General features: G+C 37.3%; 2 protein-coding genes across 5 annotated transcripts in view; one reads left to right on the top strand and one right to left on the bottom strand.

Moving 5' to 3' along the window:
- The window catches only part of CSN1b (COP9 signalosome subunit 1b), a 47,789-nt gene extending 37,119 nt beyond the window's left edge, over window positions 1–10,670 (bottom strand). Inside the window, exons 1-2 of one of the 3 annotated variants that reach the window (XM_081751461.1) lie at window positions 10,537–10,670; window positions 1,425–1,514 (exon numbers count right to left, since the gene is read on the bottom strand). In XM_081751461.1, the coding sequence (XP_081607587.1) occupies window positions 1,425–1,514; window positions 10,537–10,572 (126 nt within the window). In that variant the 5' untranslated portion in view covers window positions 10,573–10,670. Of the gene's footprint in view, window positions 1–1,424; window positions 1,515–9,983; window positions 10,277–10,536 lie in introns of those variants that run through there. The other 2 variants (XM_081751460.1, XM_081751462.1) reach the window with 2 other exon arrangements.
- Window positions 10,248–27,220, top strand: part of LOC145680672 (gamma-glutamyl hydrolase-like) — a 58,788-nt gene continuing 41,815 nt past the window's right edge. The window contains exons 1-2 of one of the 2 annotated variants that reach the window (XM_081751463.1): window positions 10,248–10,380; window positions 24,133–24,256. In XM_081751463.1, the coding sequence (XP_081607589.1) occupies window positions 10,290–10,380; window positions 24,133–24,256 (215 nt within the window). In that variant the 5' untranslated portion in view covers window positions 10,248–10,289. Of the gene's footprint in view, window positions 10,381–19,067; window positions 19,748–24,132; window positions 24,257–27,220 lie in introns of those variants that run through there. The other variant, XM_081751464.1, reaches the window with a different exon arrangement.

The raw sequence follows: 27,220 nt of genomic DNA, 5'->3' as shown, positions 1-27,220 counted from the left end.
TCGGCCATTGAGCGGGTCATGACAGATGTTCAACCTCACTGTTACCCTCTCGAACCAATCTGTGGTTTAACAGTGTGAATGAGCAGTCGTCATCTTGGAACACTGCACCACCGATCGGGAAGTGTTCGAATCATAGGATGCAAATGGTCCTATATACTTGAAAGTGACACAACTCTCTAGAACAATGAGGGGGTCCAATGTTTGCCTGATATTGCATTCCAAACCACCACGTATCCGCCCCCATGTTTGCCTGTGGGTACCAAGCAATCAGGGTTGTATCAGACTAACACACTCTCTGTTGTTTGAAAAACAGCGTAGCTGCACTCATCCGAGAATATGACACATTTTAAAGCATGCAGCGTCCTGGCTTTATGTTTCTGGCACTACGGAACTCGCTTTGCGGCATTTGTGCTACTGATGAAAGGTCAGCAATCCTGTCATGGATGTTGGGGCCTTATGCATGTATCGACGTACTATGTTCGTGCACACAGGTTCTGTGAGGTTTGTATTCACTTCTGCGGTGATTGCTGATGCGTGGTTTTCAGTTTCCGTGCAACAATCCTAGTCAATGTTCTGACGTCCCTTTCAGACAACTTCCGTTGTCCTATGTAGTTGCTCCTTCTGGATGTGGTTCGCCCTTCTTGTTCATATGTATACATCGCCCTGGATACTGTAGCTCGTGAGAGGTCACAAAGTGTTGCAGTTTTGGACACAGATGCACCTGTTAGCCGCGCTGGTGTGATTTGTTCTCTTTTGAAGTCGGATATGTCCCTCATTGTACCGCTCTACACAGGCGATTTAAAAATGAAACCTTTAAGTTTTATGTCCCACTTTTATGCCGGTTAGGCTAAAGGAGATGGTGATGACGACAAATGAATGAAATGGTGGAATGAAGAAAGTGGAAAAAAAAAACGGGAGAACCCCGAGAACCTCCCCACACGGTATTTGTCCACCATAAAGATCACTTGGCACGAGCTGGAATCGAACCAAGGACCCCATGTACCAGAGGTGAGCGCTCTACCATTGAGCCACCGCGACCCCTACACACACGATTTGACGTTCACTGATGAACATCTTCTAATGGAGTGACTACCAAAGACCCGCACACGTGACTCATTGCCCAAAAGTATGATATAAACTACCATATAGTTCTGGCGAGCCTCGCGAACATCCTGTGCTTCTTGCACAGGTATTTCAACGTCCACTACCTGTAGGTCCCAGCCGATTCTTCCTTTCCCTCTTTCCCGGATAATGTGCTTACTGAGGGACCTCTTACTACATAATTGCAGGTAATTCCCAGAAATACGACATATAAAAATAAATAAAATGAATTAATTTTAAATGCACTGTTCACAGAGATTTTCCTTTACAATAAATCAACTTTAAATTTCTTAATGTTATACGTTATGTATAAAGGTACATACCAAACTCGGATTCTCAACTATGTAAGGCTCCTCTTCTGTATTATCATTGTCTTCTGGTGGCGCATCCACCTGCATAGGCTCTACCGCACTCTAAAATTTAGAAAATTAGAAAGTAATCATTGCTTCTAGAAAGTTACACTTAATAATATTCTACATAACATATTCTTAGTAACATTGTTTCATGAGTGTCCCATACGAGGCTTTATTCGAAAGTTAGAAATTTAATAGATAAAATCAACGAACTCTTAATAGCTTTCCAACATGCACAGGACAACAGGTTCATCTTAAACGAAAATTCCCTTTTATACATTCACATTGTTTACGGTTATCCTCTTTAGAAAGTACAAAAATTAAAATACTTATGTCCGGATATTAAGTATACATCTGATGTTCCCCACTCTTTCCTTCCCATTAGAAACAAATGCAATGAAATTACTCACACGTTAAAAAGTTAGGAATGGTATCCGTCGGCTGATAATTAATTGGTTTAGCTGCTGGATGAGGACAGAACTTATCAATTTGATCTCAGACAGAACTGAGGAATCAAAAGACTCACACTCTTTGTCAGATTCCCGACTTTCTTCAATTTCTCTTGCAGAAAGAAATGTACGTGGAAACTTCGAATATGCGAACTCCTGACCGACAATGCTGAGATGCCAATATTGTAACCGTTTAACATAGTGCAAGAACGTGTTCGCAGATAATTGATGAGAATGACTGAAAACCTAACAAGAGAGAATAATAAGGTATTTAAAGCCTCATTAAAATCACAAGTAACCTTGTGAATGCGTGAATGTATTGCCCATTCGCGTGCTTCTATGACGTTGTATGTTATGACTTTTCTTTGTCAGTCTCTTGGGCTTCTTGCAACTATACCAAATGATTAACAAAGCAAGTTGTTAAATGACATAAATAATTTGCAGTAAAACGGAAAGAAAGGTTGGAGCTCAATGCTAGAGGAATGTCGATGAACGTTCTTGGCTTGTCCCCATCTATACAACTACCATTTACTAATAATAAATACAGTTGTGGATGAATGAACCGAGTACTTTCAATATTAAAACGTACTATCAAAATGTTGAAAGTTTAGTGCAAGGTCAGTGTGCTTTCTGCAATCATTTCAACGGTTCAAGTAATCAGCCTATACCTTCTATCATGAGATAAGAAAATGGATAACCACATCCAAAAGAGTGGACGATTAACAGATACGAAGAGAGGTTCCCTGAGCCAGTCGTGCTGACTGAAGATTTCTTTAGTTTCCCTCAAAACATGCCAGGCAAATACTGCGCTATTACCTCAAGTTTAGAAGCCAGAGGCGAAAAACGGTTTATCAAATAGAAGTTCCTTTTCTTCAAAAAAAAAAAAAAAAAAATCTAATTGCCAATTTGCTTTCTTACAATAGGTTTTGCGATTAAAGGCCTTTTGCAACATACAATAATTGTACTATACATTACATACTCCACCAGATACGCACGATGAATTCGGGAGTTTCACGATCTGACTGCCATTAGTGTTGTGAAGACAAGGTATATTTTTAGTAATTCCCTTTTTCTGAGTGAAGCGTTTTCGATTTGTAATTAACTGATATATGAAGAAAGTTGTTTGTATTAAGATGCTAGTATGTACTACAAAAACTAAAGAAATGTAGTCGTATTGCTTTTTATTCGATTAACTAAATGTCCGTTGTTTTCACGGGGAGAGTTAGGTTCACGGAAAATATTTGAGCCTCCTCTCCTCCTTAGGATACGCTTATCAACGAAAGCGTAATCATAAAAATTCTATAAGATATTCTAATTTTGGCATAGAATATACTCATTAAGCAAAGTTACACGATAAAATTCCAGCTTGAGATAAGTATTGTATTCAAAAACTCATTTCAAACGTTTCCAGCACTGTTGATTTAAAAGTGAAGAAAGAAATTATAGAAAATAGCCTTCTCCCCTTAAAACAAAATTTTCAAAACTAGGAGACATATCCCCTTGTTTCAATGATGAGTTTACCGACTTTTATCTTCTTAACTTGACGCGCCCATAAAATACTGTATTTTTGGCTGAACCCACTCTACCTCCTTAGGATATATCATCTAATCAAACGTGATAAAAATTAAGCTCAAAGTACATGTTAACTATGTTCAAAATTGTATTTCGAACTGTTTAACCGTTTTCCCGTGATGCAACTATACGCAAAAGCCAACATTACTTTCAATGAAAAGAAAGCAATAATAGAAAACGCTCCCTTCTTTCTTACAACGGGAACTCTCAAATACGCTGGGACACAGATTCCCTTATTTTTAATGAGGAGATTATTTACCAAGTTTCATTCTTCTACATGATATCTTCAAGTATCATGAGATACTCAATTTTTCGCAAAGATTTTGACCCCTGTTACCCCTTCCTCCCTAGAATACACATTTTAATCAAAGTAACATGATTCAAACCAGTTTTAAATGTTTCAGCTCTTTTCCTACGATGTGATAACAAACAAGACCCTTTTCATCTTTATATAATACATTACAGCTGAACACTGTTACAGCAAATTTGATCGATCGCAATTAACTGCATGATTTCCATTTTCTTAAAATAGTATTCTGTCCTGAAATGAAATGAAATTTGTGAGTTTTACGTCCCACGGTTATGCCGGCTAGGCTAAAGGAGACGGTATCTTAATAAATACATATTTTAAGCCAACTCTGAAACTAGGCATGTACTAAGAAACACGATTGAAGAAAGTAGTAATAAAAACATTAAAGTTATTATTTCAAAGTTTTGAAGTGATGTGGGGTCTTTCTGAGATTTCCTGTGGGTTTTACACACACACACAAAATACCTACTGGAGATATTTGGGCTAGAAAAGATTTCAATAACCCTGGGATGAACACAAAGCACTCAGTGCTCTGAAAAGTGAAGTAGTAAAAACATTGAAGACATGAGGACGAAGGCCCCTCGAAATGACAATACGTCTACTAGCGGATTTACTCAACGTATTAAAAGATAATGGGATGAAAGTGGTGACTTCACTTATGAACAAGACCTATCTGAGTGGAGAATAACCGAAGAATTCTCCTAATGTTACAGTGGATGTAATACCTTATATAGGCCTATATATATAAGCAAAGTAGTGATCTAATCACAGAACCATTAGCCATATTTCCTACGCTGGAAAGATAATTACCCACATACTAAAAAGCAGCTCGGATAGATGTCGGGAGAACATTCATTTGCATTTCGGAAGGTAAAAGGCACCAGAGATACTACAGAAGGCTGTTTTAGCCTTATGGTAGTGAACTACATACCCGTACCCTAGGGCGTAAAATCCCTTTCCACCAGCGATCATGTTCGATGTGAGAGCCCCGTTGGTGAACGATTGCACGACATCATAGTTTCCACTGAAGGAGATCTCTATTGAGCACTGCCTGATCCAATTTCGCCCACTCCTCCTTGCACACTTTCCAAAGGCCACCAAGTGTGGTCGGACGACGCTTATTGATGTTCCGTTTGAGGAGGCCGAAAGCACAGAAGTCCATAGGGGATGCATCTGGTGACTTGAAGGGAATGTCTCGAAATGGGGTAGCCTTTCACCTGTCTCCTGTTCCATACGTCTCATGTAGGCCACTCTTCGTTTGGCAGTATGGCTGCTGGTCTTGTCCTGGTGGATGAACACTCTGTCAGTGTCATTGCCATACAAAGCCGGGGCATGTTGGCGATAGATGGGTTCCAGTACATGCTCGACATAATACGCTGCATTCACCTTGACATTTGATAACACCCGGTGTATCGAAAGCTTTCCTTTTGCACAGAAACCAGTCACTACCATAAATCCCTTTCGAAAACTCTCCTTGCAGAAGCGAACCCACTTTGCATGATGGGTTCCATCACTGCGGCGGTAGTAAATTGCACGCATCTGCTGGGATCCTATCAAATAGACCCATGCTTCATCTAAGGTGATCACATAACGCCATTTGTCACCTGCCAGGTAACTTTCATACAGCCTTTTGCATGCCACCCGCCGTTTTGCGATGTACGTTGGCTTGAAAATATGGACCCGCCGCTTGTGTGCACTTCCGAGTCCCAAATTGTCGCGTATGATTCGGTGTACAGTTGCAGTTGACGTCCAACATGCCTCGCTATGTCACGTTGGGTGGGTGTCATAAACCGGCGGAATTTGGCAATGACGTCTTGACTGCGTTGTGGAGCCGGTTGTTCTTTTGCCCCATTTGACGCCGCATGGCAATGGTTTGCTCTGGGTCTGCATTGCGATGGATGGCTGCATTAATTCCCTTATCAGACACTGTGAAACCTTTCTTCTTGCACTATGTTCTTATTCGACTATAGCTGTAGCCTATATCAGAAAGTGCTACGATGTAGCCCTTCCAAAAAGAGTCGATTTTCGGCGGCATTTTGCTCACACACGTCTCGCCTCTGCACGGCTTGTACACAAGTGTCTGGCTACTCCGTACTGCGTGCGTCACGTTGCTGCGCGAAACTAGCGCCTCTGGTGGCGACTGCAAATTGCTACCATAAGAATGAAACAGCCTTCTGTATTGAGTTATATCGCAACGAGTAATGCTATAAAGGGAACAAAGTTATGGAAATATGTAAAGAAACAGGGATTAATTTGAGAGATCGTCGAGTCATTCGCAACCTTTACACACGACAAATAGCGAAGCTGCGTCTCAGTAACAAGGTCAATATTATTATTTAGTCACGGAGAAACTAATATTGTGGAAATTGGGTGGGAAGACGTTTTTCTAATTATTCAACCCTTACACTGAATGTTTAATAAAGGATGCATTAATGGAAGTTGAGCATTTTAAGAACGTGGGGCAGATAATTAACAAAGTGAAGTACGCGAATGACATGGGTATTATAGCTAGTATTGAAGAAGGAGTACAGAAGATGATGATGATGAATAGAATAGTTGAGACTGGGAAACAATATGGAATGGAAAAACATAACTATCTCCTATATAATATATAGGAAATAGATATGTTACATTCCCACAGACTTTGTACAGTTTGAAGTCTGGTAGTAGATTACATGCTTAAAATAATGTTACTGAAGTGATATATTTAAATTTTAAAACTTGTGAATAACTAACACCTTGAGCATTCAGCGTACCCCATCTGGATGAAAGATTTTCAAGATTTACGACTGAAATATCGATGAAAAATACAGGACTAGATATTGCTCACCATTACTGTTGAACATACAAGATTACAGTAGTATTGTTAACGATCTTATCGTTATCTGGTGGCACCTTGATTCTTGGTTTATTTTACACTACACACTCCAGTTCACCTGTATGCACATCATATTTATAAATAAATAAATTTAAAAAAAAAAATGGTTTAGAAATATTTTGAGACACATGGCGACGTTGAATCTTTACTGAGAACGCATACCCAATACAAGTATGTCGACAAGTGCGAAAATCATATAACTTGTGATATGTGATCATTACAAGCTAGGATTGTACTTAATCCATGTTAGGGCAGGGAAACTAGGGAGGACCACACAGTAGTACTGCGTCTGTAAAAGCAGGTCCATCAATGAATATGGATATGTGTAAAAAGGAAGATTTATCTATGTGATAATTTTCTAATATGACTATCCGTTTCCATGGTAGAAAACAGGGTGGTTTAAAATAATTTATCATAAAAATGGCAATGAGTGAGAGTGCATTTCCACCAGCAGAGTACTGCTCCACAATGTGGGGAAGCTGTATTTCATGTCTGCGCGAATAGGGTTATTAATGTGAAACGATAATAGCCTAAGTGCTATAGGAAGGTACTTTATAAATGTAATATATAAGCACGGTCGAACTGCTGTTTGTAGTGGCGAAATAGTACAGGTCGGCGTGTGCCTTTCGCCTGGATAATAACTTCTTTGCGTACACCCACCGCCGTTTCACGCCTGCTTTCTACAGACGCACCCCCGTGAAGATCTATCAGCTTTTGACTACCCTCACGCGGAATAGATACAATCCTTGCTTGTGGATACCACCTAGTACAAGTTAATCCGTATTTTTGTATGAAAAATAGTTTTTGAAGTTCTTCAAATTGTATGCATACTATCAATCTGTATGCAATTATTTGTGAATAGGCAGTGAAAATAAGACTACAGAATTAAAAAAAAAAAAAAAAAAATGAACTACTGCAAACCAGCACGGAAAGTACTGTCATTATTTACCTGTACGTAAGAATACCAGGTAGAACTTTATAATGCTCGTTCCAGTTAGTATCCTTATGCAGACACGAGAAATTACACTCGATTAATTTCAACAAAAGTGGTCTAAACTACCCTAGGCTAGGTGACCCTGATCCTTCTCTATTCTATGATTAAGTGCCGGCAAGAGTACGTCCAGAACCGTGAAAAATGCGTAAAATTTATAGAAAAGAAAAAGTGAATTGGTTACTTTTCATAAAATTCATGCTAACAAAAAATGTGTACTGTGTATTTTCAAGCTACGTGTGCAGGGATGCTAAGTACTATGGTCTAATGAGTAAAATAATTCCAACTATTCAAAGGTGGTAGCTGCATATAACTTAAGGGATATGACACTTCGAGTTCTGTAACAACCTATGTTCGTGAAGAGAAAGAATTATTATGTTTTGTGGAGCGGCACGAATCACTGAAATTGAGCAAGCTGTATACTCAAATGTGAACATTGTATTGGCGTGAAATGTCATTGGATATAGTCGGCAGTGAAAGGTACTTTTTTCGAGGATATAAAGTTGGCGATATAGAAGGTAGGGTGACTGCGCCAGTAATGGACCTTTTTAAACCACATAAGCAGTTTCAATGAAATATATCAGGAGTTACTCAAGATACCGAACTTATACAATGGTTTTCCAGCACTCCAATTTATGCAAAACAAAACCACCACCATCATTTTAGATAAGTGTTCCATATATGAGTAACAAAAATATACTTGTGCACAGACTCATATGTACCAGTAATGGGCTACGCATTTTCTTAAAAATCCAGTAGTGGGCCACTTATGAAATTATAACGCGTTGTTTTAATTTGAAAGGGAAATAAACGTAAATTACCATATCTTTTGAGGAAACATGTCTAAGTAAAGTTACTGAACCATTAGAACATTTTCCCAGCCCAGTAATCATTCTAAGAAGGAATACTAAGGCATGGCCCATCACTAGATCAAGTGATTGTGTAGTGGGCCACTATCCTAAACAAAAAGTGAAATGGCCCACAATTGGAACTTAATTCAGAGCAAAAATTTACTACTAAGATGTATTATTTTTTCATGAATATGATATTTTCAGTTATTCAAGTTCCAAAGGCAAGTCACTAGTAATGTGCACCTATGGCCCATTACTAGGTAAGTTGCTTGTATCTAAAGAGGGCCAGTACGCTGGACTGTACCAACAATTAGTTACATACACAATATAGACAGCAATTCGTCTTTGTTCATAATTAATAATCTCAATCATTATTATTTTACTTACAGGAAGGATTAAGTGGATAATTTTTGTTTCAACTTACCTCTTCGCTTATCAAAAGGCTTAGTTGGTTCCTTGCGACTTGCACCATGTTCTGCCTCCTGCCAACATATGTCTCTTTGTTTTAGTAGCAAAGTAGAAAGAAAGACTATGATTGGAAGAATTGGCACCCCCTTCCCCCCGTACTTGACTTTTGCACCCAACAGCCAAATTTAACCCTTCTTTCTGGTGCTTGTTTCAAGAGTAATTGAAACATGTGGCCCATTACTGGTACACTCAAGTGTATTGGTGTAAAATTTACAAAAGAAACACCCAGTTTTTAGCGACATCTTCCTTTACACCCATACTCACTATCACTGACACGTTTGCTACCTACGGACGCACCTCTCGCTACCGCTCGTGCCCCTGTTGCGCTCCAGCCCTGACTAGGTTAGATACCATTAGTGCTTTTAGCGGGCACCTAACACAGATTGGTTTGTGTTCTTACGCAGTACTTACACGCAAAACGCTAAAGTCCTCTTAAAGTGATTACATACCGTAAAATTCTTCAAGACTTTGTAAGGTAACGGCAATGAATTTTGTCATAAAAGACGAAAACTTCAAGTTTTTCAGCCTGAAAATATCAAACCTACTCTGCGGCACAAAGGACCTACTCATTCCTACCCTTTTAAAGCGCCCCTACTTACCGATGCACTGCTGAAACCTATACTGTAAAGTGCACCACAATAACAACCGGTGCGGAAATGTATAATTTGACCCGAGTTCTTAACCTGGGTGATTTCCCATGCTTCAGCTAAACGGCAACTCCTATTTATCTGTTGGAAAACTGACTTTCACTTTTCTAAGTCCTTAAGAGTAACTTAGCCTTGCTGATTTGCCGTGCACTACCTTTGCACTTCATACTTTTGTTAGCTATACCGGTATTTTTCTTACTAAGTCCATACAACGAAGCTGTACATTAGCACTGAAACCAATAACATAACTATACGGTCCTGAAGGAAACTAACATTTAACCGTGTTTATACAAGTATATAACCAATATTAGAAATAAGGAAAATAATATTATAGAACTTAATCCCTAAATTTGAATAAGTTACCTGTTCGTTCCTGGTGGCTCCGTTTCTGAGCATTATGTCTGTCTGCGGACTGCTTCAAATTCAGAACACAAGCGAATCTTTTGAATACATATGAAACTTGTATTACATATAAAGGATCTTAATGCATTAACAAACAAGGTTTAAATTACCTGATACACTGACTGCATTGTCAGCGGCATGTTGGCGAAATTACTCTCGCCTCGATCTCGCCAAATTTGTGATCGGGCGAGATGTGGTGAGATTTGGCTGCGTGAGCGAGCAAGGTTGAAAAGGTGCTCAGAATCGATATCCATAACATTGATCAAAATGAAACCAAGTTTAATTTTCTTTTTAGTTTTGGGCAGTGCCTTAGCCAATTTGCCAAACTTAAAAGTTCTCAACAATAGGCCAATCATAGGTAAGAAACAAAACAATTGACAGACGAAACGTGAAGTATTCAAAACATTATTAACTTTTTCTACATCCTTTAATTTGTTGTACTCAGAAAGTAAGAATGTAATGCTTGTACGTGTTTACCAGTCATAATATAAAAATTAATAAATTGAACAGATACCTCAGGTTTGCAGTCTACTGGATAGGTATTCTTCATTGCTGCTTCAAAAGACTCAACGTATATATAGAACGGCGTAACTAACACTAAAGTTTCGTCCGTTAAGTGTCTCGTACTTCGCGTTGGGGAGAATTCTTTGTGTGGCGGAATATTTGAAAGTATAATGGGGAACAGATTCATTGTACAGTTTCGGAATAGTTGCGCACCTTTATAAGGCCATATATGTATTGCTTTTGTGTAGGAAACAGTCCCGAAATGTCTTACGCGTGCAGATTAAGAATGGACGTACTTATAGAACGCTATAGTTACTTTGAACCTTAGGGTTTGGGTGCAGTTTTACTATACGGATCCACGGATTGTAAAATGTATGAGAAATTTCTGGAAATTCATTAATTTGTCCATTTTATGTCGAGAACAGAACCCAATAAACCCCTGCGGGGCTTCTAACCCGGATCCATATAGTAAAACTGCACGAGGGTTTCATTGTGTGATTTCAATCATCGCAAAGATCTTTTCGCCAACAGTTTATATAGCGTTGCTAGAAAACTATTTGTTACATATGTTTTTCCAGTAACATACGTTCGTAGTAACTACGAACGATATATGGGCCGCGGTGGCTCAGTGGTAGAGCGTTCACCTCTGGTGCTTGGGTCCCAGGTTCGATTCCAGCTCCCGCCAAGTGAACTTTGTGGTGGACAAACACCGTGAGCGTGGGTTTTCTCGGGGTTGTCCCGTTTCCTCCCACTTTCATACCACCATTTCATTCATTTCTCATAATCACCGTCTCCTTTAGCCTAACCGGCATAAGCGTGGGACTCAAAAATTTCATTTAATTTTTTACTAACAATATCTCCATAAGGATCGAAATTGTAATAAACAGATGAAACCCTGAGGTACAAGGGTAATTTTGGGTTAAGTGCTGTATCGCTGGACAATTTTATAAAATTTACTGGGTCAATTAGAAGTTTGTGAGGAAGAATAAGTGAAAGCCAGTTAAGGAGAATAGTAAAAGTTAAGAAAGTGGTTGTATTTGATGTTGTAAGCGGCACTGTATATGAAGGCGGATGGACTATTTGGCGGAAAGGGACACTTGTTTTGGGTTAAATTCCAAAGTTGGGCGTCCGTTTCCAGCAAAAATTTTAAAATTTGCAGGGAAGATATGGATAATTTGATGGTTTGTGTGCTTGATAATATATAAGGATCTCGAAAAATATCTTTATTTGTTATATATAAATGGTTACAAACATGGGACTATTCGGCGAGCGGTTAGGCTAAAGATATACCACTACTTGGCGAGCGGTTAGGCCACTACTTGGCGCAAGGTAACAGAACAGTGGCATTGTGGGAAAGAAACGAGCATTTATGTTATCAACATGGCAAATGTACAAGGGCAGTGAACTAACATTTTTAACATTTGTAAAGTAATATGTTGATAACGAGCAAAATCTTTTAAAAGTTTGTGAAGAGCACCGATTAATGAACCTAATTACAAATTGCAGAAAACATGGAAAGGAGATGACAACGAAAAAACGTGGCGAAAGCAGACGCCCAACTTCGGAATAAATGCCCTTGTTTTACTGTACGGATCCATAGATTGTAAAATATACAGAAAAATTTGGGGAAGTCTTTAATTTGCCCATTTCATATCGAGAACAGAACACAACCAACCTCTGCGGGGCTTTTAACCCGTTCGTACTACTACTACTATTACTATAATACTACTCCTCCTCCTACTACTACTACTTATACTATGGATCCTATAGTAATACTGCACGCCTTAGTCAGTATTAGCCTAAAGTCAGCTCTTAGTGCTTTGATAGATTGTATTTTATAAGTGGTTTTGCGTTTCGTGGTGCAAGTTCAGGGTTCTGTGCCGCAGAGTAGACCAACATATTACAGCTTAGGTTAGGTTAATTTAGGTTTTGTCTCACATTCCTGGACTTACTCTTCGACTCTTAATCCCAAGTTGACTGAGAATCTCTCCTACTTTTACAGTGAAACCTGTCTATGTTGGCCACCATCGGTTGCATCGAAAAGTGGCCAACTTACAGAAAATAAGTGTGATTTGTGTATTTTTAGAATATGATTTCTAGTATTACTTGATTGTAAAATTTTAATAAGCAGTGACACGACAGCTGCTTATAAATAATGTATATAAGTAATCATAAAAATATACAGTACTAGAAAATATTACTATAGTATGTTTAATATATGTGCATACCTTTCTCTTCCTGGAAACTAGTCTGGTACACAATAACACAAACAACCATGAAATAGAAGCGTATGTACGCAGTTTATTGACATTGATATTATAGCACACTGAGTTATTCAGATTGAAAACAAGAAAATATAAGTTATAAATTGAGAACTTCATATGCAATTTATATGACTTCTTTTCAGTTGTTACTGAATGGTGGTTCATTCTAGACGTATTTGTTTTATTCTTTTTGGCAGATATGCACATTCTAATATTGTAGTTAACTACCTCTTGTTAATGAGATAGAAGTGTTTCCCTAGGAGCAAAAGATGTTTTGAGAAAATCTTGAGGGAATTCATATCTCAAAAATTCCGCTCTCTTTTGACAAGCCGACAGGTGCCAATAGTTGACAATTGGGATGGTTAGTTTTAACCTTGAGAATTTTCCGGAATTGCTCAAGCTCCCCACTGATGAGAGACGTTGATATAGCTAATGGTTTTACCAAAACAGACAGGGTAAACAAATACGTACAACCATTTTCTGAATTCCTGTACGTGCTTTTTCTTATTCACATCTTCCTTCACCACCCCTTTATGAGGGTAGTGTTCTCGCCATTGACCTCCAAGAATAAATCGTGCGAATCTATGCTTCTTTGTGTCCAGTCACAAATACAGAACATCTGCCTCTCATATGGGAATTCGAAAGAGTTAAGAAAAATAATAAAACTGTATTTTTCGTGGCCAAGATACGCAGGTAAATTTATCATTATCATCATAGGATAAACATTGCTTCAAAGTTAACTTATAGAGTAGTAAGTAACTAATGTTTTATGGGAAAATGCAGGTTCAAGACGAACTAGGCCAAGATAAGCAGGTGGCCAACTTAGAGAAGTGGCCAAATTGACAGGTTTCACTGCACTAGCTTTCTTGCATCAGAGTATTTGCTTTGTGATGGAGCCTGAGGAACAAAGGCAGGCTATTCGCACAGGGTTTAGGGAGTTATTTAAATTGATATAATTTAAGATATACTGGTTTTGGCTTAAGTTTAGAGTTGCCCCTCCAGTTTCAAACCTACAAAAAAGAAGTCGCAGTTTTATTATACAGATCCATAGTACAAGTAGTAATAGTAGGAGGAGGAGAGGAGTAGGAACGTAGTAGTAGTAGGAACGGGTTAGAAGCCCCGCAGAGGTTCGTTGGGTCCTGTTCTCGACATAAAATGGGCATGCTGCTGAATCATGAAATCTTCCGCGTCTTGCAAATAGTACCAACTTTCACACATCTTTCCTCGTATTAAACATAACTTTACTACCAGACTTACACATCTAAATATCACATAAGAACTCCGAATCATAATTTCTTACCTAATTTCTTCTGTAATTTTTCCTAATTTTTATAAAAAAACGGAGGGGTAACTCTAAACTTAACCCCTAGTTTTTCTAACTACTTTGCGCTTTCATGTGTTTTCCCTGTAGCTTCTTTTTGCACCTTATCTGATCCTCAAACTTCATATGATCTGTGATAGTAACACGCAAGACCATAAGTTCTTTCACATGTTGCTAGCATGATTATCAGTCGTTCAATAGGCCTACTGGTTTACACTATGCACTCTTAGAAATAAATACTACCAAACTAAAGGAAGTAGAACACATTTATCCTTGACAGAGCACAATGCTTTTGTAGTAATGTTGACTTTTTTGGTTTGTTCTCTGAAATTTTTTGCTAGCTGTTCAGGTATGTCGCATACATAGATTACATAGGCAATACTCTTTCCTTGTGATGTATTTCTCATGTAAATTTTCTAATCATAGGTTCGTCTATACTTGTTTTAATTCGTTATTCCCTTAAGAGCTGGTGTTCTATAGTTAAAGTTCCGCATACTATAATCCATTAAGATGTGTATTTTATTACATCATTACCTAATTCTAAGGTTTGTCACGAGCATAGCTTATTTCGAGTATTTATACCTTGCTGTTCCGAAACGTAAATGGCGAATATGGTCATCCGCTTGGCGAGGAGTTACGCTTCGTTCAAAGATTTCGTAGTAAAGAAACATTAGGTATTTCAATAAGTAGCCGGATTTTAATTTTCTTATATTAAACTATTGCATTATATTCATAAACATTAAAGGAGCAGTTCGACTTAAAAATGCATTTTTTTTAAAAAATTAATTCCATTTGTAGAATTGAGAATTTGAAAAGAAGTCATGTTTGTTTTGCTCGCGATACGTTCAGTCGTTAGCGAGTAAGAGAGAGAAAGATTTTGTGATTACGTCATCCGTGGTCAAGCTGCGATAGCGGGCTTCCATACACAGTGCCAAGCATTTCGTTTGTGAGTGGTGCGGTGGCACGTTGTAAAGTGCAATTTCCTTTTCCAGAACGGGTTGCAAATACTTAAGAGATATCATTTGCCTGTAGAAAATGATAATATCAGATGACCGACTGCACGAAAGTTTTTATAATATTATAAAACGTAGATTTTTTTCTACAAAGCATGAGTTTAGTGTTTTACAAAAGAAACTAAAGGTTTCAAAACCAATACCATTTAGATACATGGTGGGCAAGATTGCTACAATACCTAAGGCCTAAGTACATTTACTTTAATCATGGTTCCGATACCCAAACATAAGTATGTTCATTTTCATGTTTTGTTGCAATTTTTATGATCACCCTATAATTTTGTGTTTCAAGGTGTGTACAGGAGCGCGGCATATGTGGCAAAAATGAAATAAAGTGCCTTCCATTTCAACTCAGGCAAAAAAATATAAAATTGTACCATCACCATCTCAGATATTGTTGAAACTTTTTTTTTATAGCAACTAGACATGTTTTTAAGAGACCCATATTTTTTTTGTTTTGTCGAAAAAAATTTTCCCGCCAAGTAATGGACCATCAAAGATGGGGACTACAATTTATGAATTGTAAAAGACATGGAAAATGGTCAACTTCGGAGCCTCACCATTCGGCTATGGAGACAGGTAGAGTTATAATTCTTGTTGTGGTATGTACATGGGGATATAAATAAACTATATTTTATTATAGTTTGATTTGCGCATGCGTATTTTTTTGTACATAATTTAACAAATGAACGTCAATTTATCTGAAAAGTCGAAGTTTGCGAATTTTTTCGAGCACTTTCGGTTCGAATTTTAAAATTCTGTTTTCGCGGTCGGTAAGACCTAACTACCCGCTTTCCGAAAAAAAAAATGTATCGCTTTTGTGTGCAACTGTTTTGTCACAAAAAATTCGAGAAATTGTAAAATTTTCAAAAATCGCTATTTTTGGGCGCCATTTTCTCGAAAACACCGTCTTTTAAAATTCTGAAATTTTGTCAGATGGTTCAACTTTACATGAATAATAAACACACCAAATACCATTCTCGACCAATGCTTCATGAATTAACTGCAGCCTTTTAAAGTTAGCGAAGTTTCGTTAACTTTGATGTCACAGTTAGCAACACTGGGAACAATAAAAGTGCAATGATTTGATGATGTTTGTGGTTCATATTCATTAAATGAAGAATAAAAGGTTTTCTTGACTGTTTTTTTTTTATTATTATTATTATTATTTTGATCAAGAAGGCTCTCTGAAATAGTAAAATGAGCCTCCCCCTACTCCTCCGTTTTCTTAAACCGAAATAATCTGAGGTGGAAATTACGATTACGAAAAACACAAATTTTAAGTTTACTTGAAATGGCCATTCAATAAATTCTGATGATCTACAAAAAGCCTGAACTATTACCTCAGTGATGATTTGGAATGCTCCAGACAAAGTCTCAATTAAGTGCGATGTTATTACAGTGATCGAAAAAGGACAAAAAGTTTAAAAAAACGAAACGTTTTCTTACGTGTTCCAAAGAAATTTACTGACTTTTTAAACAGAACAATCCCGACATAAGAATGGGTCACTCGGAATTTTACAGTATTCGACTAAAGTGGGTCAGTTCGCAACCTACGAGGGAAGTGTATATGTATGTGTGTGTATTGTGCAAATTTTAAGTTAGCTGCTACTGCGTTGCTACAAATCAAAGGTGCAGCCTGTATTGAAGTTGTCATGAGTGACCTATTTCCTTTAGTAGTATGATCCGTAGAAAATGACAACTGTCTTCTTCAAGAATGTGATGAATGTCCTGGAGTGGAAGAAATAAGTGTGGAGTCTTTAATTATTGATCCTGATGAAAATGAAAGTGTTACGTATGCCATATGGGAAAACAATAATCTCGTTAAAAAACTGTGCCAATTTGTTTTCGTATCGTACATTGCTGGATACGGCGCCCAAAAATAGCGATATTTGAAAATTTTACAATTTCTCGAATTTTTTGTGACAAAACAGTTGCATACAAAAGCGATACAAATTTTTTTTTCGGAAAGCGGGTAAACAGGTCTTACCGACCGCGAAAACAGAATTTTAAAATTCGAACCGAAAGTGCTCGAAAAAATTCGCAAACTTCGACTTTTCAGATAAATTGACGTTCATTTGTTAAATTATGTACAAAAAAATACGCATGCGCAAATCAAACTATAATAAAATATAGTTTATTTATATCCCCATGTACATACCACAACAAGAATTATAACTCTACCTGTCTCCATAGCCGAATGGTGAGGCTCCGAAGTTGACCATTTTCCATGTCTTCTACAATTCATAAATTGTACTCCCCGTTTTTGATGGCCCATTACTTGACGGGAAAATTATTTTCGACAAAACAAAAAAAATATGGGTCTCTTAAAAACATGTCTAGTTGCTATAAAAAAAAAGTTTCAACAATATCTGAGATGGTGATGGTACATGCCCTGCTTGAATTGAAATGGAAGGCACCATAACATCTGCAAAGTTCGCCAGAATACAAAAAGATACTTCACCGCTTAAATTTGTTTTATTCGCATCGCTCTCCGCGGAACAACTCTTCTCACCCGTTTCATTATCATTGTAACTTGATACAGAAAAATTAAACTATGAATCAATGTCCTGAGGAACTCTCATCGCCACTGATTCCTTCTACAAAATGGTATATTTCACTCCCAAATTCACATTGTATTGCAGTTGTATTTGCAGTTGCAGTTGTATTTCTAAAACAGTACCTTCAGAATCATGAGTGACACCGTCACTATTAAACTCTAATGCCCCGCCTTGACTATAACCGTCAATTGCGTCTTGTACGATTTTGTTTGTTTGTTTACGTTGGTAACTGGACGTACATTGGCGCTTGTTCAATGGCTCGGATTCTAAATCTTTCGATAATAACACCGTGTGCGTGGGTTTTCTCGGGGTTCTCCCGTTTCCTCCCACTTTCTTCATTCCACCATTTCATCCATTTCTCATAATCACCGTCTCCTTTAGCCTAACCGGCATAACCGTGGGACGTAAAACTCAAAGATTTCATTTCTTTCGATAATGTACTTAGAACAGCATTCTTTCGCAGTTCGCATGTAAATGATTCTTCTTTTCTGGCTGCTATTCACGGGGGGCATGGGGAGTCATGCTTCCCTAAATTTTTACTGGCCCCGAAAATTTTCATGGCAGGCTTGCAAATGAACTATAATATGTTTGGATCGGCCACCCTAACTTCTACCGACCCCCCACTTACATTTTTGCGCTGGGTACGGGCCTGCTCGTGGCATTAGCTTTTCTTTCAGTAAACATGAGTGCTCAAATTGTCGAGAACAGGTCGAAACTCCCACAGCCAAAACCCCGACACTCAAGAAATGTGTAAACGCCCACACGAACGGTCATAACCCCCACACTGGTAATCGGTCATAACCTCCAACGGTCATGGCTCCCACACAAATGGACAAAAACCCCACACAATCGGATAAATCTCCCACACTCTGAAATGATCCTGGTTGCATGTCTTGCCCTTGTACTTTTTAATAACATTTTTTATTCCACTTAAACTGATGTTGCAACTATTCTTCTTGCTCTGTTTTTTAATGACAGAAACACTAAACTGGGCGTCATAAAGAGCCGCAACAAAGACGTGCAATCACAATCATTTCAGAGTGTGGGGGTTTTGTCCATTTGTGTGGCAGTTGTGACCATTTCTGCATGTGGAAGTTTTGACCATTTGTGTGGGAGTTTTGTCCATTTATGTGGGGATTATGACCGTTGCTATGTGTGGGAGTTATGACCGATTGTGTGGGAGTTTTGGCTGTGGGGGTTTTGACCGTTCGTGCATTTGGGAGATTTGTCCATTTGTGTGGGAGTTATGACCGATCGTGTGGGCGTTTTGACATTTCTTGAGTGTGGGAGTTTTGACCGTTCGTGCGTTTGGGAGATTTGTCCATTTGTGTGGGAGTTATGACCGATCGTGTGGGCGTTTTGACATTTCTTGAGTGTGGGGGGTTTTGGCCTAGACCCAAATTGTCGGACTCTTCAAGATGTTTGGAACAAACACGCGTATTTTTATTTTGGCACAATTTTTTTTCTAATGATTTTCTTGAGTCATAATTTATATTGATCTGGTAGTTTCTCACGACTTAGAAACTTCAACTATGTCCCTCAGCTTTAACCGCACGAGTATTACAATCGGAAGCCGTATGTATTAGGCATTTGTACCTCACTTCACAGATGCAATACGCGCCATACTAATACATGTTTTCTACTTGGCACCAGTTTCTCTTTCAGAAAAATGTTTCCGGAGGGCACACTTAGTGTTCGGAGGGGCACATATTTTCACATGGTACTATTCTATTTATTATTATATTATAGACGTATTATTTTGGTCTCAGGGGCCACTCTCAGAGCTCCAGGAGACAATGCCACCCAAAAACACGTCTGGAAGAAACACTGCTTCGCACAATACTACGTAATCACTGCTCTCTCTCACGAGGATTTTTTTATACTAATGCTGTAGAAAAAACAACTAACAAAAATGCCCCTCAAGAATTCAACACAAAGCAAGACTGCTAACCAACCCAAAACAATCTTTTGCGATTCATCAGAAACAAACACCTATAAAAGCTGAACGAAACGGCCTATCAGGATGGCATTTAGCCTATAATGAATGGAAATTGTACTTATGGTACGTATTTCATACATTTTATTTTATTTTATTTTCACTCTGATAATTCGGCTCACACACTCCTGATGCTATGGTCTGCACGTACAAAATCACTCAAACTGTGTAAATACCTTGTCCACTCATGGCTCCACGTAGCGTACTTGCTAGCACTCGTCTTTGGTGCTAGCGGTCTCAGGTTCGATTCTTGGTGGGGGTAGCCGGTCGGAAAGATGTAACAGCTGTCTCAGGCCAGTCATCCTGAGTGAGGTTTTTCCTAGATTTTCCTCATTCACACCAGACAAATGCCCGGGTAATGGTCCTAGGGTGCTTTCTTTCTCCATCACTTTCCCAGACAATGTGATCACCGAGAGACGTCATCCCTCATACATGACTGGCTAACATAGCCATATGTCTAAAGCCCAGAAATCTATTTCTTTATCTCATACTCTTGCACAATTTACTAGATTTCTTCCACGAACGGATTTGTTTCGTGACTCAGCAGCGGGAACTGTAAGAGCCTAAGAAGAGAAGGTAGGTCGCACAGGGATAGAACGCTATTTACTGACGATTTTTATTTAAAATACACTAGTTTATTTAACTTTGTACTGAAAGATGAAGACAAAACAGTAATTCTAAGTAACAACTCAGGTTTAATCTGATTTAGTTGGCCCAGACTATGGTATCAGGATCAAAATGGAAATAAAGTAAAACGCGAAAAGTAGGTAGATACAATTCCCATTTTATTATATATTAATATACTAGTGATGCTGTAAATTGTTGAAGCGAATGATAATCCCTTTCAGCTCTCATTAACTTCAACTCCCGAATTATACGAGTAAGTCTATAATGTCAAGCAAAACACACATTATGTTTTACTAAAATTGGAGCATAGTTACGAAATTCTAACGGAAATGCTTTATTTACGAACAAGGAAACGGGGGGAGGGGGGAGAACGGAGGTTTCACTCTCTTATGCTTAATTCATTTTAACTCCATCGGTAAACACGATTACTAATCTTCAGAAAATCCATTGACATGAATTGGAAAATTTATAACATACAAACATGCTATATTCAATGGAGTGAGAACGTTGTATCAAATGGAATGTTTATTACGTAGAAAATCATGGAACATACATTTTTACTTCCCGAGAAGGGGTTGCAGAAAAGTTCACTCTCCCATTGTTGATTGCTTTTAAATCCCAAGTAGCGGAGATGATTGTGAAGCCTGAAAAATATGCACCATATTGCAGTAAAATTTTTTAAATATATTTATCGTGAAATATATTATTTAAATCGAAGAGAGTATTCAGTCTACATCAGAGGGCTTAAATTCACCGCTCACACATGACGGCTTTTAATCTCAAACATTGGGAAAAGTCTCAAAGAAAATTCCCATGTATTGCTAACAAAATAGAATAATTTTTACGAAACATATCACGGAACTTGAAAACAAAAAAATAAAATAAGGGGTAATAATCCACCCTTTACTCTTCCTTGATCTTAGGTTTATCCAGAGGGGATGAATCAAGTCTCAAAGAAAATAGTGTGTTTATTGTATCAAAACCAGACATCAACTATATTAAAATATAAATTTGTGGAACATATTTCTTAAGCTTGAAGGGGAGAGGAATTCATCTCTTCAGTATTGGCAGATTTTAACCGCAAACTGTGAGGTTCATCATAATCATTGTAAGCATTTTGTCAAAGAGAAATAATTTTTGCGTACATGATTTTGCAAAATATTTTTGTATAATGTTCAAACTTGCAGTATGGGATTGATTTTACCTCCCTTATTCTTCGTCGATTACATCCCCAAACAGTAGGGTTATTTTTGCATGTAAGTTAGTTTTATTAACATTGGGTAACTCTTACAAGAGTTATCGTGGAACTGACAGATATGCCCATCGAATTGAATGGAACAAGTTGCGCGAACGTTGGCTTCAGTTATTACGTTTAAGCAATATGGAAACCTTAATATTCGTTTTTAGCTTGATATGTTACATGATTCACTTCTGATCGTTTTCGAAATTTTACTCCTTTATGTTATACTGAGACTCAATTCCTATTTTAATATTTCGTAAAAGTCACATTCTTACAAACTTAATGATTTTTCTCTTTCAATTTCGTTATTTCAAGTGGATTTCTAGTGCGGACCTGATGAGTAAATATTCAGCAGCAGTTGCATACAGAAAAGCAATTACACTCAAATAAGTAAAAAGAAAAAAAAAAATGTATCCAGGAAATTAAAAATTCTTTCAAACTGGTTCGCTGTTCATTGCTGATGGTTGCTATGAGATAAATAATGAATAACTCAGATATAAAAGATTTCACCTTGTGTCGAGAGAATTAAAAGTTAAATTAAAGAATTTGAATATTCGCTGACTTTTCGTTCTTTTTATAAATAACTTGTTTTCGCTAAACTAAACTAGAAAGGTATGGGTAGATTCTTGTTTTCCTGGGAACTCTTCTGAAAGGAAAAGTAAATGAATATCTTATTTCTCAATCTGTGAAAAACTTGACGTCTTGACAAAATATAAGTTGATAGGCTTTTCGCAATTTGAAATTTGGTGTATATTTACCTGTTCGCAAAAACGTTGGTACATTTGTATAACCTCCTTGATCAAAAGAGAAAATAGTAGGAAAAATAGGTGAAGAGTTTAAAGTTTATATGGATATGCCTCTTTAGGTTCCATCAATGTTCTGGCGATACAGTAACTATCAGCAAAAATTGATTACATTATTTGTGACTTTGACTACGCTAAATAAAAGATTCAAATTTCAATGAGAGATGATAGATCCAATTAATATTAACACTGGTATATAGTTTGTATATAAAGTCAAATTCAAAAGTGCCTAAAATGCGTATGCCTAAAAATAACACAGGCTACAGTACAGTATGAAAAGTTGGCTGGTTTAAACCTTAGTTTGAATCAAAAATTGAATAAATTTAAAAGCAAAAATATCATAAATCGTGTGAACTTCATGGTGACATTTTCTTATAACTCAAACCATCTAAATCTTTTCTCATTCATTATAAACCCAGAAAACATTATATTAAGATTTTTTGAAACCAAAGGTATTTTTTGCATATGTATATAAGTTCAGAGCCATAATAACCTCAATGACTGGTATCTTTATTTACTTCTTTTATTGATATACGAGTTAAATTAAGTCACTGTATTTATTTTCTGACTCAGTGAACTAACTTGGACTAAATTAGATCTTCTGTACTGTATAAGTCTTTTAAAATTGTCAATTTATTTTAATAATGCGTATGACTCTGTGCAGCTGTGTATCTCTTTGTCCTCCTCAAGCGATTCTTAAAATATTCAAGGTATAAGAGATCAGTACAACATATTTCTATCAGGTGTCCTTTGAGGATAAGTCGATTGAATCGTCATCTTTGTAGTCAAAGGGTCCCGCGTTCGACTCCAGATGGAAGACCATTTCTATCGGGTGCAAATCGAGTAATAGTTTGAATTCCATTTTAAGCTTAGGGTTGCCAGATTTTTATACAGAAAAGAGCATGATCTTGCGATTTTCAAGGAAGAAATGGAAGATATTGAGAATTTACTTACAAAGTGTAACAAACATACCAGGGCAGTCATAAAGTTCCCGGAATATCGTTGTAGTTTTGACATATGTGATGCAATCGGAATGATTCTTGTACAGCGTATTACTCTTGTAAAATGTTTGTAAAGACAGTAATTCACGCACTTATTATTGTGGTTGATATGTTGTTATATATTAAATAGAGTTCCTTCATGTTTAAACGGGTACCGTACGCGTCTTTAGATTGGAAGACCCGGGTTCGATTCCCTGCGAGAACTCATGTGGTCGGATCCCACGTTAAGCTGTAGGTCTGCGTACTCATATAGCGTAGCTGCTGAAAGGAGTGCTAAACTCAAAATCAAGTAAAATACAATAAAAAATATTTATACTGTTTCATGTACAATTAGGGTGATGAGAGGGAATTCTAACAAAGTTTCGGAAGGTACGATAACAGCATTCTCGTAGTAAGATTGAGAAAAATTCTACAGAATCGTCGGATAAGATATCTGACCTCCACATTCAGACTTGGCATCTCTTGATTGTTAGATTACGTCAATGACCGTTTAGTTACGCTAACTCGTTAAAGTAGTCTCGTATTTTGACGCTGGTAAATGGGTTTTGCTCCTGCAACATTGTAAATCTTAGTGATCGGTAATTGTAATTTAAAATCTGAGAGTTTCTTTAGAACGTCTGTATGAGCTCCAAGTAACTTCTAGCCTTGACAGTAGACCCCACACTTGTATTTTCTATGGATTCGGAGACGAAGAACAATACTGTTATTTTTTTTGTTTTATATCTATACTGAGTTGAAGAAAATGTCACAAATACTTTGCTACTTCAATGTTTTTTCCAGGTATTTTGTCGCAAGAGCTATCACACACGCTTCAGAATCACTATCCGGGAAACTACACCAGTTACATAGCAGCATCATACGTCAAATATATTGAAGGAGCTGGAGCCAGAGTAGTGCCCATTTTGTAAGTTATTTTCCAAACATAAATATTGAACCGTAGTAAAAAGTAAATAAAATAAACAAAGGACAAAATCCATGCTTTTTTTAATATATGTTTTTTTTGTTTTGTTTTGCTTAAATAAATTTGCATTATTCATTTAAATTATATATGAATAGAATGAAGGTTTTTTTTTGAGGGGGGGGGGGGCTTTAACGGTTCGCAACAACAGAACTATGAAGAACGATAACTACAGCTTAAATAGACGTCCGTCAAGCTGGCCCGCACAAATTTCATATTCAAACTAAAACAGTACAAAAAATTTGTACTCAATATGTACCAATTTGTACCACTAAAATTAGAATTTGTACCCCTACCAATTTCGAAAGAATTGAATTTTTGATGGCGGGCCAGCTTGACGTCAAGCTGGCCCGCACAATTTATTTTTCTTTCCAATTCGAACAAAAACGGTACCAAAAATTTGTACCCAATATGTACCAATTTGTACCACTAAAATTAGAATTTGTACCCCCACCAATTTTGACAAATTTGAATTTTTCTCTTCAGTGTGTATACATTTAGTTTAAAAACAAAGCATTATTTATTCTTTTTTGTCAATTACTTGTTTAATTTTCCCATCCTGGATTTAATTCCTCATCCGTCTTGAGGAACAATTTTATGGAACTGAGGTTCATTGTGAGATTTCACAATCTGAATATAATTCGTCTTATAGTGTAATCTTTATTTAGTCTTCCATTGTTAGTTTAGAGATAAGGTTAAAGCTTTTGATTGCATCTATACATCATATGACTTAGAAAGTGCATACTTCATCCTCTTCCCTCTAGCCTTTTTTTTTTTTTTTTTTTTTTTTTTTAATTGTATCCAGTTCATATTTCTGTTTAGAGGAATAGAAATAGGTCGACCAAGAATTCATCATGCAACCAAAATGAGCCAAACCACCCTCTATTGAGAAGCGTTATATCGAAAAGAAAATCATGAAGTATAAGGAGGAAGTAGTTCAAGATGGTACGTATTCTCTTAATTGATAAAAACACCAACTTACTTACAAAAAGAGTTGTGTTTTGAAAACTCGCATCGTGAATTGTTTCTGTCAACTTAAAAGCCATTTAAATAAAAATGCATGTATACAATACTGTAATAATGATGAAAATTCTATTACTTATCAAATATCTATATATATAAAAGAGAACGTACAAATCCTTTGTTAGCTCATCACGCTAATACGGCTGAACCAATTTCTTTCATTTTTGGGGGGTTATTAAGATTTGGACCCTAGATGGTTTTTATCATATCACTTTAATTTTCAATTACCAGTGTCTTGAGATAATTGACCATTCAAGTGTTCATAACGTACAAATCCTTTGTTAGCTCATCATAGCTAAATCTAACCGTATTTATATGCAACCCACATGACCGTGTCACTCGGCGGGTTAACATAAATAACAGGCGATATAATGTTAACATTTACTCCAATCTTCTATGGTTTTTATCATATAACTTGAAAGCGAAAAAGTAAAAATTATCTAAGTAACAAAGTTTATTGCGTTCCGGGGTGACCCTAGCGAAGCAGGGTGAACGCTGCTAGTATATTATAAATTTGAGTAGATACACATATGAAAACGTAGAAACATGTACAAGCGGAGTTAGGAATCGTCTGCTGCGGGGGGAAAGACCTACAGTACAGTCTCGCAAATTTTGACAGGTCTTGGTAGATGACCATCTAATAAGTGGCATTTTTACTTTTTGTCAAAAAGTTGGAGTGGCAATGCCTCCCGTGTCCCATAGTTCCATCCAGTAAATGAAACACAGAAAGGTCTCTGAATTAGCATAAGCAAGTTAAAAGAGGGAGCGAACCAGTTATATGGGTCGTGCTGGCGTCGCAGGTTGGATAACCAACGTCGAGGGCATTTTCCAGTGCAATGGGAAGGAGTTGGAGTGAAGAGAAGATAACGTTGGCCTCTGAGCATACTCTTTTTTAGCTTTTCAATTCTGGGGGAGATGCATGGAGTTCACTAAATTTCATATTACTGCGTTATCTTTTTTGGTATTTTACCTAAAAATTTGGGGGGACGCGTTCCCCATCACCCCCGCTAACAACTCCCATTATCTAAGTCTTATCATCATGGTCAAGTTGCAGGAGGGAAGTTGACTGACGTAGTTTAACACTATAGAATTGAGAGTTGGAAAAATTTCAATTTAGTATAATATATCACAAAAAAAAATTTATAACCGATCAACTGGCCTGACGAAATGGTTTCGAGGGCCGGATTTTGTCAGGGGCCCGATTGCTTTTAACCGTAATTAAAACCTAAAGTGTATCTACAATAGTTGTAATAATTTTAACTAGATACTTAGTGTCCCCCGGAACTCTGCTATGTTTTTCGGGGCTGACATGTTTTCCAGACATGTTTTTTAGGGGCTAGTGCCCCCCGGAGCTGTGTGAGTGCCTCCGGAGGAGACCAGAATAATACGTCTATAATATAATAATAAATAGAACAGTACCGGTACCAGGTGAAAATAATAAGTGCTCTTCCGAATACCGTTGAGCCTCCCCCCGGAACATTATTTTTTGAAATAAACACTGCTCAGTGTCTGTTAGTTTGTCCGAATTTTCTTACATAGACTGGTGTCCCATATACTAATAATTATGTATTCTGTGCATAACTTCATGTGTTCTATTGAACGTATCATTTAACTTGGAAAATAACTAAGTTAAAAATAATAATTTCGCTCTAATATAAAGCCAATCAGGAAAAAAGAAAGAAAATACATCTACTACGTCTAAACTACTCAACAGATTGATTAAAGAATGGAAGGAATACAAATCTCTGGGTGTAGACGAAATTTTAGCTGGGGGGGGGGGGAGGAAATTGTGAAACGAGTTTCAGAAACTCATTTTCCTCATCTGTAAAGAGGGAGGAATTGCCACAAGATTAGAAGTGATCAATCATCGAAAAAATGAAATGAACT

Source organism: Thermobia domestica, chromosome 3 (assembly GCF_964235325.1).
Source record: "Thermobia domestica chromosome 3, izTheDome1.hap1.1, whole genome shotgun sequence".
Taxonomy (NCBI): Eukaryota; Metazoa; Arthropoda; class Insecta; order Zygentoma; family Lepismatidae; genus Thermobia; species Thermobia domestica.
The sequence above is the reverse complement of the archived record's forward strand: the minus strand, read 5'-3'. Positions and strand labels throughout refer to the sequence as shown.